Consider the following 19,345-nt stretch of genomic DNA (forward strand, 5'->3'; position numbering starts at 1 on the left):
CGCTGCTGCCCGCTGCTCCCCGCTGCTCCCTGGGCCCCGTGCGCCAGCCCTCCGGACGGCCCCGACCAGCGTGCGCCCTCGCTGCTCCCGCGTTCCCCAGGACCGTGCCTTCCTTCCCGGCGCGCGAGGGCGGGGGACTGATCTTCGATCGCGAAGATGGCTGCTGGCTGCCTGCTGGCCTTGACTCTGACACTTTTCCAAGCTTTGCTGATCGGCCCCTCGTCGGAGGAGCCCTTCCCCGCGGCCGTCACGTAAGTCAGCGGCGGGGAGGCCAGGGCGAGGGGCGCCGCGGGAGCCAGGGCGGGGTCCCTCCGCGGAGTTCCGGGGGCCGCTCCGCCCGTGGGGGTGGGGAGCGCGGGGCGAGGCGGGCTCGGAGCCGGGGAGGCCGAGCGCGATGCGCGCCGCGCGCCGCCGGAATGCGCGCGGAGCCGGCGTCTCCGGCGCCTCGCCGGGGCCGGGTGGTCTCGGGGGCGTCCGCGCGGACTCAGCGCGCCTCGGCCCCTGGTCGCGAGGAGATGTGACACTCAAGAGTTTAGCTGCACTGAGAGGAAAAAGTTTCCAGGCAGTTCCACGCTCTCCTCGAAGCCAGTCCAATGGAAAGTTAGGGTTTGGCTGGACATCTTACACATAGAGCAGTGCCTGCTGCCCGGAGCGCCCTGGACCTTTCCCGCACTTGGCCTCGGGGATGCTTTCTAATTGCTTTGCTGTCAAAACTCGCTGTATCCCTCAGTTGCTGTGTGCACTTGGTGGACTTGGGGATCCGGATCGCTCCCTGCTGCTCCAGCGTGCGGTTCACCTGCGTGGCTGGCGGGGACCCGTGGGTACCCGGGCCGTGCGAGCCGAGCCTCCGCGCTCTGTTCCCAACATCCAAGTGCCCGAGGCACGAGGCGCCTGTTCTTAGCATGAACAGAACCTGTTCTTTGAGGGACACACTGAGCGGTTCCAGCATCTCCTTCAATTCCCCCCTTCTTTTCAACATAGCTAAGATAACTTTGAAATTCAAAACGAAAACACAACTACTGGCTTGTCTGGAAACAAACAAGGGGTTTCAAGGTAGCTGTAGTTACCCGGCAGAAGGGAATGGAAAATACTGCTTCCCCGTAATAAGCTGAAAGAAGAATCAAAATAATGGAAATATATACGTATTTTTAAAGTGCACTGAATAGAGCTGATCAAGCATTCTGGGAAGGCATTTATTTTGGTTCTTGAAGCCGCTTTAAAGCTTCTAAGAGTAGGAAATCTTAAGTGGATGAGTCACTTTAATGCATTTTACATAACAAAAACAAAGCCCAAGGTAGCCTTCCCGATACTTCTGCTGTTGGGAATGATTTGCTGTCCATTGTTGCCTGAGTGCTGAATCGTGGAGTTTTGGATGGGTATTAACAGTGCATCTTGACCAGTTGACACTGCAACGATTATTGAGGGCTTCGGTTTAAAATATTTATTGCATTAGGTGTCTGTGTAGAAATCTGGAAGAAGCAGCCTCAGCCTGAGAGGGGAGTGTCTCATTTTTTCTGTCATTGATTTACAGTAATGTTCCTCTCCTGATAATCTTCCATACAAATGATTGCAAAAATCCTTTTATGTTACGAAGCAAACGGATAAATGCCATCTGTAGATCTTCCTTTAATTGACAGAAGGATCCAAGTGGGTAAAATACAGAGGGGAAAAAAAGCCAAAGAATGACCCTAAATATGCTTCAACATGATTCAGTCTTGGAGGGGGAAAAAACACACGTTTGTTCATTTAATTTTCAGTCTTTTTGTACCTTGGCCTATAAGTGAGAACTCAAGTGATTCACTCGTGCTTTGGTTCTTTAAAAGCACTCACAATCTAGATGTATTCAATTCACACATTTTTAAGTATTGCTTTTAACTGACACTTCATAAATATTTCTATCATTTGAGGGAGATAGAGCATCACTTGGGATAACCCTGCCCTTTCAAAATAGAACCACAAACAACCTTCTGTTCCTTAACATAGTAACATACTATAGTAAAGTGTTAGTGCAAAAATCTTAATTGTAAGAGGGACATCTGCAGTAAGTGTTTTTTTAGAATTACTATAACTTCATTTCCATGATCAGAAATTCACTAGGTACTAGAAATAAAGTAAGAATTAGTGAACTAAAATAGGAATGAAGCCATTACATTTTCTTTGCTTAGTAAGAATTTGAATTTTAACAATAGAAATATATTTTAAATTAGCTAAAACATTATTTACTTTCAGAATAAAATTTTAATAGAAGCTTACTCAGCTTCCTGTGGTAATACTCATTTTTGGAAGGCTTCTTCATCTTTTCATATTTATTTGTAAAGTTAGTAATGCCATTCTCTGGGGAGAGAAGGGATGTGAAATAACATTTGTACTTTATGTTAGATTTCTGATTAAACTTTCTTAAAATAGGATGAAAATGCAGCCTTGCTTCCTCTAGATTTGGTGTCATTTGGTATTTTTGCAAGAAAAGAATATATATAATGTTTATTTATAAATCTTAAATATTTGGGGAAATTTGTAAGTTTGTAAAAAGTGAGTACACAAATTACATTGTTGACTATGAAGGTACATATTTTGTGTATATATTTATTTACATATATATATACACACACACATATATCCTTATATAGGTATATAAAATTTCTTTGGCAATCAATAGTAAATTCTTTTGGGTTTTGACAGTTTTGTCTTTCAGAAGAAAGTAATAGAGGATGGTTTTGCCATTGAAACTGGAAGAATATGCCATTTATATACTATAAAATTGACTTTGCACTAATTGGAGTGGGTCTGATTATAATAATTTGAAATTTTATTTATTTTTTAAATAAGGTTTTATCATAATATGCAGGACTTAAAATTTTATTATTATAAAATATAAGGAAGGTCTTATTTTCAACACCATATTTAATTTTCTCTTCTCTGCCGCTTACCATGCACCTAGTATAGCAGACTCTTCTGGTTTAAAATAATAGTTAGATTGTCCTGTGAGTTAACACTGTAACACTTTATTTTTTCTTAGATAAAAGGAATTTTGATACAGTTGTTTCACTGGATTAAATGTTTCCCATGGGAATATTTGCCTTCAGTAAGGTGTGTAGCATACATGTCCCATTTGGTAACATTCACCTAATGTATATTGGCTTATGTGTAAAAGGAAAACACATTATTTGCATGCTATTATGTGCCCATATTATGCTGGTATTGTAAAATGTATTTTTCAAGAGAGGAACTTCTTGTAGAAATATTTTTAGCACATATATAAAAATACTTCTGTTTTAATTTAGGCTAGCATATATGGTAACCACCATTATAATAACTAACAAAAGCAAAATTTAGAATATTAGTTTAAATCTGTCCTCTCCTGAACCATATTGAAAATTTAATATTTTTAGAAGAATTGGATTTATAACTATAATTCAGGTTACCTTTATTTCATTTTTGCATCAGTTGCAAGACATTATCATATTAAAATACCAATCAATCAAGAAAGATTGGCTAAGAGTTCATTGGTATATGGAGATTTTATATAAAATGTTTATAGTATAAAATATATAATATAAAATATGTATGACTAAAAATTTTAGGTATTTACTGAAATTAGAATAAAACAGACCTCATAAAAGAATAAGTAGTGCTTTGGGACTTCAGATTTTTACAATATATATCTTTTTACTCCTTGTTTTTGAAAAATTTATATTTAAAGAATATAGAAAAATGTCTTTATATCATGACACTGAATGAATTTATTTTTTATGTGTTAGAATTATGTGACACAATTATTCTCAGTACAGTTAACAGTTTTTATTTATATAACACATACTCAGGAAAATATACATTATAATAAATGATGAGATAAAATAAATCTGGAAACAATTACCATAATGTGTCCCTTCCTCATATCTTCAGTTTTTCTCCATCAGCATAAGTACATACCAAATTTTTTTTTTTAATTCCACAGGTGTGTGTTTAAAGTATGCAATGATAGATATATTTTTCCTTTAAGTAGTAACATAATATTAATTTCTTTAATGTTTATACATGTTTGTATGTGTAACACTTTGAATTTGCATTTGAATGAATGAGTACTAGGCAAGTTGAACTAGATATAATGAACTTACGAGTTGCAAAAAAAGAGAAAATGTTCTTTATTAACAGTAATTTTCCATGGCTTTCACTAGCTGTATTTTCTTTAATAAAATAAATAAATCTAAATCTAGAAATTAATGTGAAATTTCTTTCTTGAAAAAAGTAAGTGATAAATTACCATGTTTTTAATTCAAAGTATATGGCTGTGCAGACACGTTTTTGTTATTTCTCCAGCCCTGATGAAAACCTATAATCTGTCTTCTAGGATTTACACATTGTACCTTTTTATGGCATTAAGAAACATATATTTTATTCAAATTTTAGCTTTTTAAAAACATATATTTTATTCAAATTTACATATTCAAACAATATGTATAAAAAAGGGTCCTGTTGTTAGGATATACTTTGCCCATCCAAACTCCAAGTTATTTAGTTTGTGTATTTCCTTCAATACTATCAAGTGTAAAACGTAAAAGATGGTTTCTGGTGTTGTTTCCCCTCTATTTTTTTTTTAAATACAGATGTATATTTTCAAGAAAGAACTTGCTTTTTCTGAATTAAAGTCTTAGCTCTAACATATATCTTTATAATTATTAACTTAAAATAGATTTTAAATTTGTTAATGAAATATATTTTAGACAAAGGACCCAATTTGTTGTTCTCCTTTAATATAAGTATGAGTAATTGCAAAGTAAATATATTTAAATAGACTTTTTAAAAATCAGAGTGTGCATGTTCCTTTCTGAAGATTGTTCTTTTGTTGTTTTTAAAGTGAAGGCTTTTCATTATTTGTAGTAAAAAAGCTATTTCAGCTAGTATTTCATAAAGCATATAAGCTGCTTCCAGGGGGTAGGGTGGTGGGTGGGATCTCTATTCTAGCATATCCTCTCTCTGTATTTTATTATAACTTCCATTGAGCATCAAGCACTGTGATGATAATATGTTTCAACTCATCCTTTATATGGATTATCTCTCATTCCATATGAAAAGCAAACCACATTGCTATCAAGTCAATATTCTGACTCAAAATGATCCACAATAGAATCGCTCCAGAGGATGGAAGCTTTATGGAAGCACACACTTGTATCTTTCTCATGGGGAAATGGCCAGTGGGATCAAATTTCTGGTTTGTAGCTGAACACTTAAATCCCTGTACCACCAGGGCTCTTTGTCTATTAGCAGTATCCCGTCATATCCAAGCCTTTCAGATGGAAGTTGCCCCTAAAACTTGGATTTACTCAGTAATGGTCAACCACTATAGTGAACACATGAATCCGCCCCCCCCCCCCCATCATATTCTTATTACGTGTTGTCTGGTACGAACCAACTGAAAACCTGATCCTTTGTCAGGGTTTTGAAGGCTGTAAAATGCCTCGAGGAGATCGTCCATCTTTCTCCTGTATTAAAACATAAAAATGGTTGTGTTGTATTTGTAGTTGAAGGAAAAAAAAAATACCTGATATAAGTGCCATTTACGGAGCTCTGGTGGCCTAGTGGCAAGAAGCTGTGTGCTGCAATACTGAGATCAAGCTGTTTGAATCTACCAGCTGCTTCTCAGGAGGACGCACAATCTCCTCCCAAGTTACTAATTGCCTCTCAAAACTCACTGGAGGGCTAGCTGTGGGTTGGTTCTGACTTGACAGTACAAAACAACAACAACAAAATGTCAACTTTCTGGAAAAAAAACCCCAAAACCGAATTTACTACTTACTACCTTCTTGAGGTTCAAACATTAATATAATTAGATAATTTGGGTCTAGTTTATTATAGTATATATTATTAATAGTGCTTGGGAGAAAGAGAGGCAGTCAACTTCTTTGTGATTTACTGACTCTAAAAAACCTACTGGAGGGTCCACTATTAGCCAGTTCCAACCTGAAGGTAGACAATAAAAATAACATTAATAGTTCTGTGTTGTTGGTGGTAACATCAAGTCTGCCCTGACTCATAGCAACACTATGTACAGCAGAACTAAGCTCTGCCTTCTCCTGTGACATCCTTACAATCTCTGCTCTAGTTTGTTGTTGGAGTCATTGTGGCAGTCTGTCTCACAGAGCGTCTTCCTATGTTTCATGGACCCTCCCTCCACTCTTCCACGCATGCTGTCCTTACTCACGGACTGCCTCCCCCTCACCCCCGATAACATACCCAGGGTGTGCGAGACTAAATTTCTCATCCTTGCTTCTAAAGAGCATTCTGATTGCATTTCTTCCAAGACAGATTGGTTTGCTCTTTTGGCAGTCTGTGGTATATTCCATTTTCCTCCCAGCATCACAATCCAAAGGCATGTTTTAAGTATATGCAAAAATTCATATCTACATGTGAATGTATACATATGCATATCACATATGTATATATATTTTTGAGGTGTTTTTTTTTTCTAAAAAAAAAAACCCTTCAAATTAGAATTACTTCAAACTGGAGTAGAAGCAAATTCAGTAAAGTAGGCTTGTTTAACAAGTGAGCATGTTTTATGATTTCTGCTAATCCATAAAAATTTAGGGACTTTTTTGTCACCCAAATTATTTTAAAACAACATAGTTTAACAACTGATCAAAAGGATCAAATGAAATACCGTATCCAGAGCCAGCCCAACCTGTTGCCCATCAAATTGATTGCAATTCATGGTAACCCTTCATTTGGTTTCTGAGGCAGTAAATCTTAAGGGAAGAAGACTACCTCATCTTTCTCTGAGAGTCTTGTAGATTCAAACCATCAAGCTTTTTTACACTTGATCTTAGCCAAAAGGCTGAGAAGCGATCCCATCAAGCTTTTTTATTACACATAAATGTGTTATGTGTACCAGTCCAACACATTATATTAGCAGGCTTTCTCGTGTGTGTGTGTGTGTGTGTGTGTGTGTGTGTGTGTGTGTGTGTGGTTGTTGGTATGTGCCACAGAGTCGAGTATGGCTCAGAGCAACCCTCTCAATACAGATCTGAGCCCTTCCCTATTCTGTGCCATCATCTCAGACACACTTGACCCATTGCTGTAGTCATTGTATTAGTCTGTGTCCTTGGGGATCTTCCACACCTACATGACCTTCCACCTTTCCAAACTTGATGTCCCTTTCCAAGGAATAGCCTTCCCTAGAAACATGCCCAAAGTATGGAAGAAAAAGATTTGCCATCCTTGTTTCCAGTGAACATTCTAGCTGTACGTTTTCCAGGGCATTTCTGTTATTTTGACAGTTCATAGAATATTCAGTACTCTTTTCTAATTCCATAATTAAAATACAGCAATTCTTTTAGAAACAATTTTTCTTCTATGTATAAGCAATTTAAACATAATAGAGCCCAAAAGAGATGTGTGTAAGAGAATTTGAGGATTAAAAACAGAAATAAGACTTTACAGATAATCTTCTACCTTACAGACAAAACAGATATGAGAAGGGAAGTATTGTGATTGGTATACTGTGCACCAATTAAAATGTTTGCCTATTAAGCAATTTTATTTTCAACATTTAAATATTTGTTATTTTGAAAATTTTAAGGGTTAAATACACTGGCAATGTGATATGTATTTTAGGAATGAAGAAAATGTTGAATGTTGAAAAAATTTTACACATATATGTTTTAAGTATACTTTACCTATATTCTTTTCATAATTTCTAATTATCCAATGTATAATAAATACATTAATATTAGCAATTTTACAAAGTTAATCCAGTGGTTCTTTTTCTACTTATTATATTGATAATTTTTCTATTTATTACATTTATAGTAACAAAGTTAAGATTATAGTAATGGAAAAAACCCGACATTTTGCTCCCCCCAAATAGACACACTTTTATAGGTAATTTCTGTGTTCTAGAACTGGGCTATTATATATGAAGCAATATTTGCTGTTGTCTTTGAATATGAATATGGAGTATTAGTGGCTAACTGTTATTTTAGCATTTGCTTCTGCTGATTTATTTTAACCATATGCTTCTTACTGGATTAAAAAATAAGTTACATTGTAAATTCTATATGGTAAATACAAAATCAAATTAAATTAGAAATGATAGCTATGGAAATAATTGTATTGGCCATTTTAAATGCTTAAGATTTGGGGAGAACCAAATTGACTAATTTACTACTTCCTCCCCAAATGATTTAAATATTACTATTATGATCTGGAAAACTTTTAAGGAGAATTCCTGTATTCTTTCTACATAATTCCTTCTTAGTTTAACTCTCCCACGTGTGGTATGCATACACACACACACACACACACACACATGCAAGTTTCATTAATAAAATATTAACACGTGTATATCACATCAACTAGTGATTATTTTGTTTTATTATCGTTATATGAAAAGTCCAAAATTTCACATGCTTCTTTATTGAATCTGCATTAAGTGTTTCAAGAGATTCTTCTTATCACCAAATTTTTTTTTCTATAGATAAATTCTTGAGGGATTTTGACCACAAATAAATAATTACAGGGATATATATATATATATATATACCTCAAACAGTTCTACCTAGATTGACAAACAAGATAATTGTTCTTAAGAGATTTATTCATATATTGCAGGAATTTTTAGGGTAAAGATGGACAAGAGTGAATGTCATTTTCTTCTCTGAGGTAAACACTGTCAAGCTATATAAAAGGATGATTAAACATTTATGAGGTCTTATTTTGAGTATTAAAGGAGATATGGCTCATAAAATACACATTTGAGTCCAGTGGCAAAATCTCTTGTTTTAAAATGATAATCAAATGTATTGTGCTCGAAATGTTAGGAAGAAGGATATGTATGTAAGTGAAGCAGCTAAAAAGCCCTCAGATTAAAGATTTAAGACATTTCATTAAAGATGCTCGAGGTAACAGTTGGTGTTTTCTTATCTTCTTTTATTTTTTCATTTTATATGTGAGCTTGGATATATTGCAAATACTGTTTACTGAAGTTAATATTCATTTTAGATTACTAAATATTCAAATGTGCAAATTTACTCTTGAGAACAGAAACAATGAAGATGCCTCAATCTTAAAAAATAGAAGCACTTATTTTATTTTTTAACATGGAACTCTGAGGAAATGGTTCATCATATGAGAAATAGTGTTGTTGTGTGTCATCAAGTTGGAGCCGCCGCATAGCTGACCCTCAAGCAGGTTTTCATAGGCAGCTAATCATACGGGAGGAGATTGCTCATCCTTCTCCCATGGGGCAGTTGGTGGCCTCGAATCACGTGCCTTTGGGATTGCATATTATTGTAGCATTTTCATTAAAAATTTAATGCTAAAAAATTTTAATGCTAATAATCAAGAGTCCTTATATTTGCCAAGTCCTTTGAGCCACGCCTGAGTTTCCTCCTTCATCACCATTGTCTCCTGATCATAGGTTGTTTCATGAACTTCTGCAGCAGCAACCAATTCTTTTTGGTACAGTGATTCTGTATGTTTCTTCTTCATCTTTTAATGCTTTCTGAATCATTCAGTATTCTGCTCATAACATCTTAAATATTGCAACATGTGTCTTGCATTTGTTCTTTAGTTCCTTTAGCTTAAGAAATGCAGAGTAAGTTTGGTCCTTTTGATTTGTGAACTCTAGCTCCTTGCACATTTCATTATAATACTTTGCTTTGTCTTCCCACTCTATCCTTTGAAATTGTCTGTTCAGCTCCTTAACTTTCTGATTTCTTCCCTTAACTCTGGCTTCTCAGTGCCTTAGTGCAATATTCAGTCTCTTCTGTCATCTGATTTGGTCTTCTTCCTTTGTCTTTGTAATGACCTTTTGCATTATAGACGGATAATATTCTTGATATCCTTCTACAGCTGATCTGGTCTTCATTCATTAGTGTTCGAGGCCTTAAACCTGTTCGTAAGCTGGTTTTTTCTATAATTATATTTTATTAATTTTCATAAACATTTACAGAGATTTTGGGTTTCCATTCATTCATTGTTGCACTATTCTCTCTACCCTCCTCCTAGTTTGTTCTTGTCCAAATGCCACAGTGCTTGTTAAAGCCAGTTCTGATTAATCTTCTTTGTCAGTGTGTCCTTTGCCATTCCCTATCACTCCTCCCTGAGAGAGACTTCACCCTGAGTCATAAGGAAAAGGGGATGGCGTATTCTCTTAGCTACTTCCTGCTGAAAAGGGACGCTGTGGGTTTCAGGGTGAAGATCTTCTCTCACTACTCTAAAGGGCCCCTTTGGCAGTAGGAAACACATAGACTATTATGGAGATTGATTTTGGAATTTAGATGCACTCTTATTGATTGTGCTTGGCCGTACATGTTCATATCCTTGAAGATGTATCATGGGGGTGTTGCAACCTAGAAGACACAAATTTGACTAACAAGTTATAAGTACATGAGTCAAAAATTATGGAAAAGTAAAAGAAAAGATTCTTTCATTGTTTTACAAACCCTCCCCCAGGTCCCCTCCACCATGTAACCCTCGCTCTAGTCTCCTGTGATGACAGAAATACCTAGTTATATATCTCTTTTAAACAGTTTTCTCCCTCCTCTGTTTCAGTGCAGTATACATTATTGAACCCATATTACTCAGTCTCTCCCCAACCCCAAGGACAGTCCCATTCTACAACAGTGACATCATGTAATATTTGTCCTTTTGTGACTGGGATATTTCACTCAGCATAATGTTCTCCAGAGTCAACCATTTTGAATAATATTGCATGAGTTCCTTGTTTTTTAATGCAGCATAGTATTCCATTGTGCGAATATACCACAGCTTCTCTAGCCATTCGTTTGTTGATGGGCACTTAGGTTGTTTCCAACTCCTTGCTATTGTGAACAAAGCTGCAATAAACATGGGAGTGCATATATCTGCTTGGATGTCAGCTATGGTCTCTTCAGGGTATATTCCCAGTAGTGGAATTGCTGGGTCAAATGGTATCTCTATTTGCAACTTTTTGAGAAAGTGCTCTGGTGGCCTAGTGGCAAGAAGCTGCACTGCAATCTTGGAGGTACACGGTTCGAATCCACCAGATGCTCTGCTGGAGAAGGAGGAACAGTCTCCTCCTGTATAAGTCAGATCTGATTTGACGGTACACACAAAAAATAATGAAATAAAATTTTAAGGGGTGGCGAGGCGGTGGCGTTCTGCGCGCGACCTTCAGCGCTCTGGCCGGCTGGCTTGGCGTGCTAGCCCAGGTTCCCCTCGACGCACACCACGCGTGCCCCTGTCCCCGTAAGCTGGTTTTTAAATTCAGGTGGGATAGAGTCAAGATGAAATTTTTATTCCTCTGGATATGATTTGACTTTCCTTACCTTTAATTTGAACTTGCTTTTGAGTAGTTGATGGTCTGTTCCATAATCAGCAGCTGGCCTAGTTTTCACTGCTGATATTGAACTTCTTCAGTGATTCTTTCCATAGAGGTAATCAATCTGATTTCTGTGTATACCATCAAGGGAAATTCGTTTGTATAGCCTGCGTTTATGTTTCTTATAAAAGGTATTTGCAATGAATATATAATAGATATTGCAGAATTTTGTTATTCAATCCCCAACCTCATATATCCATGTTTTCCAATTACCGGTTGTTTTTTCTGGTTCCCAACTTTTGAATTTAAGTCACCATTATTATTAATGCATCATGGTTACAAGTTAGATTTATTTCTGACTGCAAAAGTTGGTAGAAATAACCTGTTTCTTCGTCTTTAGCTCTGGTTGTTGGTGCATAAATTTGAATGATAGTGATAATGAACAGGTCTTCCTTGTATGTGTATGGCTATTTCAAGAGGAATCTAGAAATTACCTTTAAATTATGAAAGCAACCCCTTATCCTCACCTTTCATCTCTAACATACTAGGTCAGATGACTGCCTGATTAAAATGTCCCGTGCCATTCCATCTCATTTCACCAATACCTGATATGTCAATGTTTGCATGTTCCATTTATTTCTTAGTGATGGCCCATTTGTCTGCATTCAGTCATTAGTTTTTGCTTACAACTGTGCTTCCTTTGTGTTTCCAAATCTGAGGGCTTAGCCTCAGTTACCGTATCTATTATTCTATCCTGCCCTGGATGTGCTCACCAGGTTGTGCCAGAAATCTGGAGGACAACTACCTAGCCGACTGAACGAGATCCATATTTATTGACATTCAAAAACAAAACAAAACAAAACAAAACAAAACAAAACAAAGCAAAAACAAGTAACCCAACAGAATGTGGAAATTATCAAACAATATCACTAATGGCACACACAAGCCAAATTCTGCTGAAGATTATCCAAGAACTACAAGAATTACAAGCTGAGTTTAGAACAGGTTGTGGTATCGGTGACATTATCACCAATGTCAGATGGATCTTGGCAGAAAGCAGAGTACCAGAAGAATGTCTGTCTATGTTTCATTGTCTATGCAAAGGCATTTGACTGTGTGGATTACAACAAATTGTAGTTAACTTTGAGGAGAATCGGAATCCCAGCATACTTGATTGTGCTCATGTGTGAAACCTATACTCAGACCAGGAAACAGAGCAAAGAAACACTGCATGGTTCAAAATCAGCAAAGGAGTATGTCAAGAATTGTATATCCTGAAATTGGATATTCCATTGATAAATACTAGCTTTCTGATTGGAACCATAAAAAAAAAAAAGAATGTGTCCTGTCTCTATACTTTTTCAATCAATATAAGCAACATCATTTGGGAGGCTGGGCCTTATAAGGAAATCAAAAGATGAATTTCCTTAGGAAAGGTCAGGAACCTTTCCAGAGTACTGAGAAACAACGATGTTATAGAAACTCAAGCCATAGTCTTCACAAATAACTTGTTATGCATCAGACAGCTGGACAATGAGTAAGGATGACAAAAGAATTGATGCCTTTGAGTTGTGGTGCTGGAGAAGAGTGTTGAACATACCATGGACCACCAAGAAAACAAATAGGCCTGTAATGCAAAGAATGAAACCGAGTTGCTCCTTGGAGGCAAAGTTTTGAAGCTCTGTCTCACATACTTTGAGCACGTGGCCAGGAGGGACCAGTCATTGGAGAATGCCATCATGCTTGGAAAGATGGAGGGACAGCACAGGAGAGGAAGGACCCAGATGAAATGGATTGATAGAGTAACTGGGGCAGTCGGGATAGATATGTTGGCGTTAGTGACACTGGCTCAGGATGGGACAGCCTTCAAAGCTATGAGTCACAAGCATCTCAATGCCACACAACAACAACAACAATTAAGAAAAAAATTATAATTCTATTAGATTACTGCAAATAAAAAAAATCAGGTGGGTAGATTTTTATGTAGTGTGGTTACAAATATTTGGATCTCTAGACAGTACATCTAATTTTTAAGGAAAGTTTACAGTATCCTTTTAAATGTCTCATACATCAAATGTTTTTATCATCAACTCTAAGTTAATTTAATAAATATTACAGTTATTATGTGTACTTGAATCCATGTTGAGAATGTAAATTGAGTGAAAGTTTCCTAGAAAGACATTCAAACTCTCTTCTTTACTACCAAACACAACGATTGTAGAGCATGGCAACAGAAAGCCCAATAGCATGTTAAAGAAACATGGGTGGTTTTGTGTTAGGTGTAGGGCTCATTGATGGGTGGAGATGTTCCTGGAACTGGTAAACTTTGCTTTGGGTCCTGGTTCTAAGTTTCTTTTTACATCAGAGCAGTGTTTCTACTTGACCTGAGAGGGGAGGTATTCATAGTATATGAACATTTGGTATTGCTCTTTGGTGTACTAAAATTAATGACCTTCATCCAGTGGTGTTGCTGATAATTTTGAATTGGGAGGGATAAAAAAAATACTTAGTTCTGAATTATACTTGGTAGAAGATCTGGTTTAAGATTTGAAGCAGCAACAGAGAAAGCAGAGCAGGTAGTAGACTCGTAAAACATTTCTGTTGTGCATAATATAGAAGACAAAAGAAGAGTGGAAGTGGAGGATTGAGATAGAGGCAAATGAAATAAACCATAGATATCAACTTAACAGTCTTTGATGGGATTTGAGGGATCAAGAAAAGTAAAGAGTTGGAGATGACAAAAATCTCTAATAGCTGGAGCATGCTACCTTAAAAGGCAGAGAGTAGAAAATAAGAGGCCTGCCAGGTTGATGGTATTGGTGAGGGAGAATATTGAGTTTTCAGCATCCCTGTAGTTGTTTATTATACCCTTTGAAGTATGCCTGGAGAAGCTTAGAGGTAAATTCAGAGAGCCATGATCTTTGAAGGAAGAAAATGGGTTCATTTGTTTAGGTAACAAATATTTACCGACCCCAAATCAAGAAGAAAGCATCTCACTGCCATTGAATGAGCCCTGATGCACGATGATTCTGTGTCAGACTCCTAACGCATTATTGGAGGAGCCTGGCCCATCTTTTTAAAAAGAGCTGGTGGATTTGAATTGTCAGCCTTTCCGTTAGCCAGATATGTAACACACTGTGCCACCAGAGCTCCTGAAAATAGTGAGCATCATATAATGACAGACAGAATTTCAAAAAGTTATTCTGCAGTGTTCAAACAAGATACACTTTTGATGGTAATAATTAGGCTGCTGATGGTAAAAAAAACCCCACAAACAAACAAACAAAAAACAAAAAAAAAAAACCCAAACAAAAAAACAAAACAACTCAAACTCATTGTCATCAATGAGGAATCAATTCATAGATCACCTTCCAGTGAGATTCGGAGGCTGTAAATTGCTAGGGAAGAGATTGCCCATATTTCTCCCCAGAGTCAGAGCTATTGATGGATTCAGACTGTCAGAGGGGTACCAGCTTTAATTTAACAGTGCAGCTTCCTACAGACTGTTGTTAAGTGCTGGACTCATAGCGACCCTATGAACGAAAGACCTGAACACTTGTATAGCTTTCATCATTTCTCTAAGGCCATAGAGTTTCTGGAGTCAAGCTGTTTTCAGAAGTGGATGCCATTCCTGCTTCCAAGCTTGTTTTAATCCGGGAGTGCCACCAATTGTAACCTTTATCGCATATGACACCTCAGTGTCACAGTGTTTAGCATCCCAACAACCATGAGTTACCTCTGTCTCCTACAGACTACACTACCTTTGTAAGAATGGTTTCAGCAGAGTGCTGGGACCCAGAATGTATTTTCCCACACTTGAAGAGTTTGGAGATGAGAGTATTGGGCAAGAAGTACTGATCCTTCAAAGAGTTTAACAACAAGAAGAAAAGGACAATTAGGAAGTATGTGCAGAGCAATGAAGAGGGTAAAGGATTTTTGATGCTTTTAAGAATGAGGTTATGTTAGGTCATTTTTGTGTTTGGTGCTGTAGAGTCAGAACTGACCTATAACTGACTCTGCAGTGGGTTTTCAGAGCCAGTAAATCACATGGGAGGAGATTACCTATTGTTCTCCCAGGGAACAGCAGGTAGATTCGAACTGTGTACCTTTAGGATTGTATCACATGTTCTTATCACTAGGTCTGATTGTACCTTGTTGGACAAGACTATTTGAAACCAAAAAGGGACATTAAATGATAGGGGAGGTGCATGGTCAGCATGAGAATGCAGATAAAGAAGTACCAGTACTAGCAGAGGGTGGAGCTTCATTAAGATTGTCTTGCTCACCCCCTATTTTCTTCATGTTTTCTCTTCATTCACTCTCCTGGCAGAATTAGTTTTCTTTTCTTCCAATTGTTTGTGGTACTGAATGACTACAACAGATTACATTTCCTCAATTGAAACCATGAACTAATTTGATACTATTACAGCTTGCCAGTCCTAAGCATAGCCTCTCAAAGAAGTTGATAGTTTGAATAGGGGCCAGATGGTTATGCATATCCCAATTTGATTGTGACCAGGGGATGAGGTTTATAAAAGACCCTGTACTGGAGCTAGATTAAGTTATCCACACATGGTCCAGCCTCATAGAAAGTATTGGCTTGGAAACTGCCAGTGTTAATATCCTGGATATGGAGAAGAAACAATTCTCAAAAGAAGGCTTATTGGAAATGGAGAAGGTTGCTCAGACAACTAAATATGTGTTACCAGAGGGGAGATTTGAGCATATCAGAGGGCGAAGACAAAATGGGGAAGAGATGAAAGAGACAAGGGAGCCTGTGATTGATGGTTGAATGTTCTGACAGAGGCAGTTGAGGAGGGATCAAGACTATAAACAATGTCTTACAAAGTAACTTTTAAAATATGAAACAGCTTTGAGAATTAAAGCAGATAGTGGGAATATACAATAGATTGCCTTTCAACATACCGCAGATGATTTTTGGAGGAATCTTCCACATTACACATTCCACTCTCAAGAAGGAATGATTCAGAAATAAACACAGGACATATGTATTAGTAATTTTCAACTTTTGAGATGCAAAGACTGGACTTCTAGTTAGAAACAAGACCCCAGTTCCCTGGTACTTTTGCATTTATTTTACTTCTTTCCTGGGAGAGATTGTAATCTTGAAGGTACATGCAGTTTTGTAGGAACATTATTGGGTTTAATAAGTGTATGTGCTTGTGATAGAAGGATGTTACAGTTATATTGGAGGAGAAAAGCAAATGCACACACACAACAAACACACTATAGGTCTTTGCTTTGGCACTTTATTTAACAATATTTATGAACGTTTTGGCAGTTGGTGTTGGTTTACTGACTTTATGCGTATTTTCCCTAGCACCCCTCCATCTCCACCCATGCCCAGTCTTCAACATAAAGCGGAAAATGAAATTGAAAACAAAGTAACAATCTTCATAACAAACCACTGGCAACATATTCCTCCAAAGCATGTCCCTGGGCAGCCCTTACAGGTGGCATCTCAGATCTCCTGAAGGTTTGGAAATTCTCAGCATCTGACACCACAGCAGTTCTTTGAGTCTCCAGTGGTTAGGATCATACAGGCCAGTACATCCAAAAACTAGCCTTGAGCTCACTGGTATCAGGGCATCATGGACCAGCCATTCTTGTAGTTTGTAACAAAAGATGAGAAGAGATAGGAAGAAGCTATCTTTCATTGTTCTCTTCTGAATTTACTCTTTCTCTCTCATGCAGCCATTTACTGTTTGGTTTCACTAAATTTGATACCTTTACCTACAGTCTGTAAATGCTATTAATGCCTGACACCCACTCCTGGAGTTTTCTAATACTGTGTTTGACGGTTTGTAGCTCTTCCCAGAGCACACTGTATGCTAGACACTGTCAGTTAATATCATCATGTTTCAGTTTATCACTTGGTTGTTAACTGAAACGTTAGAAGTTTGAACCTACCAGGCGCAGTGTAGGAGAAAGATGTGGCAGCCTACTTGCATAGAGATGCACAGCCTTGGAAACCTTATGGGGCAGCTCTGTTCTGTATAGTTGTTAATGGTCAGAAGGCAATGGTTTTTGTGGGTAACCTTCAAACTAGTCTTTTAAAATAATTATTATTGCTACTATCACAATCTGCTATATAAGAAAACATAAAATGTAGAGTTATAGAACTTTCCTGTAATTTCTAAAAATTTGATCTCAAAAAACTTGACGTTAGAGCTTCAACTTGCTGTCCTTTGCTCTTGTGATGTAGTCTACAGCGAGTGGCACTGCTGACCCAAAGACATCACCTCTCAAATTCACTAGAGGCTCCTTGGGAGAAAGATGGGCAGTCTCCTCCCAGGTTGTTTACAGCCTCTGAAAATCTACTGGAGGATCAACTATGAGTTGACTCTGTCCCAGGAGATAGGAGTTTACTCTACTTTGTTAGTCCTGTAACAGTGATCATCCATTATCTTCTCTCTTCCAGTTTGTGCCTGATTGCTCACCCTGGCAATACTGTCAGAGGGAAACAGAGTCAATCTAAAGTAGAGAATGGTGAAATTTAAGCCTCAATTTTTCCATCTTTTATTCCTATGAAGCTCAGTACTATTCTGCAACATATGGGTACCATGATTTTGAACTGACCCCAAGGCAAAAAATTGGGTGTCTGTGAGTGTTTATTCTCAAGAACACAGGTAATAATAAACTAATCCTACATCCTAGTGTTATTTTGAGGATAAAATGAGTTATTAAGTGGGAAAGTTTGAATCACTGTTTAAAAGCCAGTCTTTATTGTTTGTACTGCATGTGATCTTTGTTCTGACTTCAAGAGATCATGAACCAATGACTAAATTTTAGTGAGGTAGATTATTTTGCTAATATATCATTTGAGCCATGAGAAACACTTGAAAAGAATGAGAGGAGGAACGCATAGCAGGCTTCAAACGTGTCTGCTCCTGAAGCTAGCGGTAGCCTTTGATAACGGAGGGTCCGTGAACAGAGATAGAGTGGCGTGCAAGTGGACTGAGGGAGTGAAGAGTTCCATATCCATGCTGAGGACAAAAACCTTTCGCCTAAAAAAAGACGACAAAGCAAGCAAACCACAAAGGATTTGATGTATTTCATCTTGACATTTCAGTCAGGGACCTGTTGGATGAAGACCATGCCATAGGAGGTGAAATCTATTTTTAAAAGTCCTAACTTTGCCCCTGAGAACCTTTTATTGTCAAACAGAGATGTGAGCTTTCAGCATCAAGACACAATGCTGGGGCAATAATAAAGCAATCCATCCATGGTATTTATAGACATGATCCTGGACAACCCTACAATACAGAATAGTAAAATTGCGACCAGTTTTGCATTTTTAGCAACCAAAACAGAAGTCAGCAAAAATCTGCCAAGAGCTTACTGAAAAAGGCCAGTTTTCATTTGACTCATGCCAACAAATGGTTAGTTACACTCACTTAACCCCACCCATCCACTTTACAATGTGCATGGAGCTCAGCCTTCCACCAACACTATTCTTTTGTTGGTACAAACAAAACACTTAAATAAAATGCCTGCTACACATTTCTAAGTGATTGGTGGAAGGAAAAAATATTTTACATTAAACTGTACATTATTAACACCATAGCTAATGAATACAACGTAATGACAGCCATTGATGTGACAAGTTTTGAAGTGCCAGCAACCACCTCTCTATGGCAGCCGCTCTGACATTTGCCACAGAAAGGAATGTGTAAAAGGCTTCGGATGTTTGCCACTTTAAAAATGCCAACCCTTCTTTGCCATGGCATTAAATTAGAATTGAGTGACAGTTGCATTTGCAAAAATGTTAGCAGACTTGAAAGGATGGTCCATGGAAAGCCTCAGGAGGGTGGGCACTGTGGAGGGTGTCTGATTCCCCTAAATTAAACACATCAGCTGCTTGGTTTTCAAAGGAAACACCTGATTTTCTCATCTATATGAATGTAGAAATCAGTATTAATTTTCACAAGGCAAGTTTCAATTGTGCATATGTAGCTTCGTTCCCAGGGGCTTGCTACATCGGTGTCAGGATCTTCCCGGTGAGTAATTATTTAAAATTTATAT

The 19,345-nt window shown here is 37.7% G+C and overlaps 1 protein-coding gene across 1 annotated transcript in view; it reads left to right on the plus strand.

The window, feature by feature from the left end:
* Nucleotides 1–156: 156 nt before the first annotated feature.
* The window catches only part of CACNA2D1 (calcium channel, voltage-dependent, alpha 2/delta subunit 1), a 584,478-nt gene continuing 565,289 nt past the window's right edge, over nucleotides 157–19,345 (plus strand). The window contains exon 1 of the mRNA XM_006896147.1: nucleotides 157–251. Within this exon, the coding sequence (XP_006896209.1) occupies nucleotides 157–251 (95 nt within the window). The remainder of the gene's footprint in view (nucleotides 252–19,345) is intronic.

The sequence above is a fragment of the Elephantulus edwardii genome, unplaced genomic scaffold (assembly GCF_000299155.1).
Source record: "Elephantulus edwardii isolate Elephantulus edwardi_28Jun2011 unplaced genomic scaffold, EleEdw1.0 scaffold00183, whole genome shotgun sequence".
Classification (NCBI taxonomy): Eukaryota; Metazoa; Chordata; class Mammalia; order Macroscelidea; family Macroscelididae; genus Elephantulus; species Elephantulus edwardii.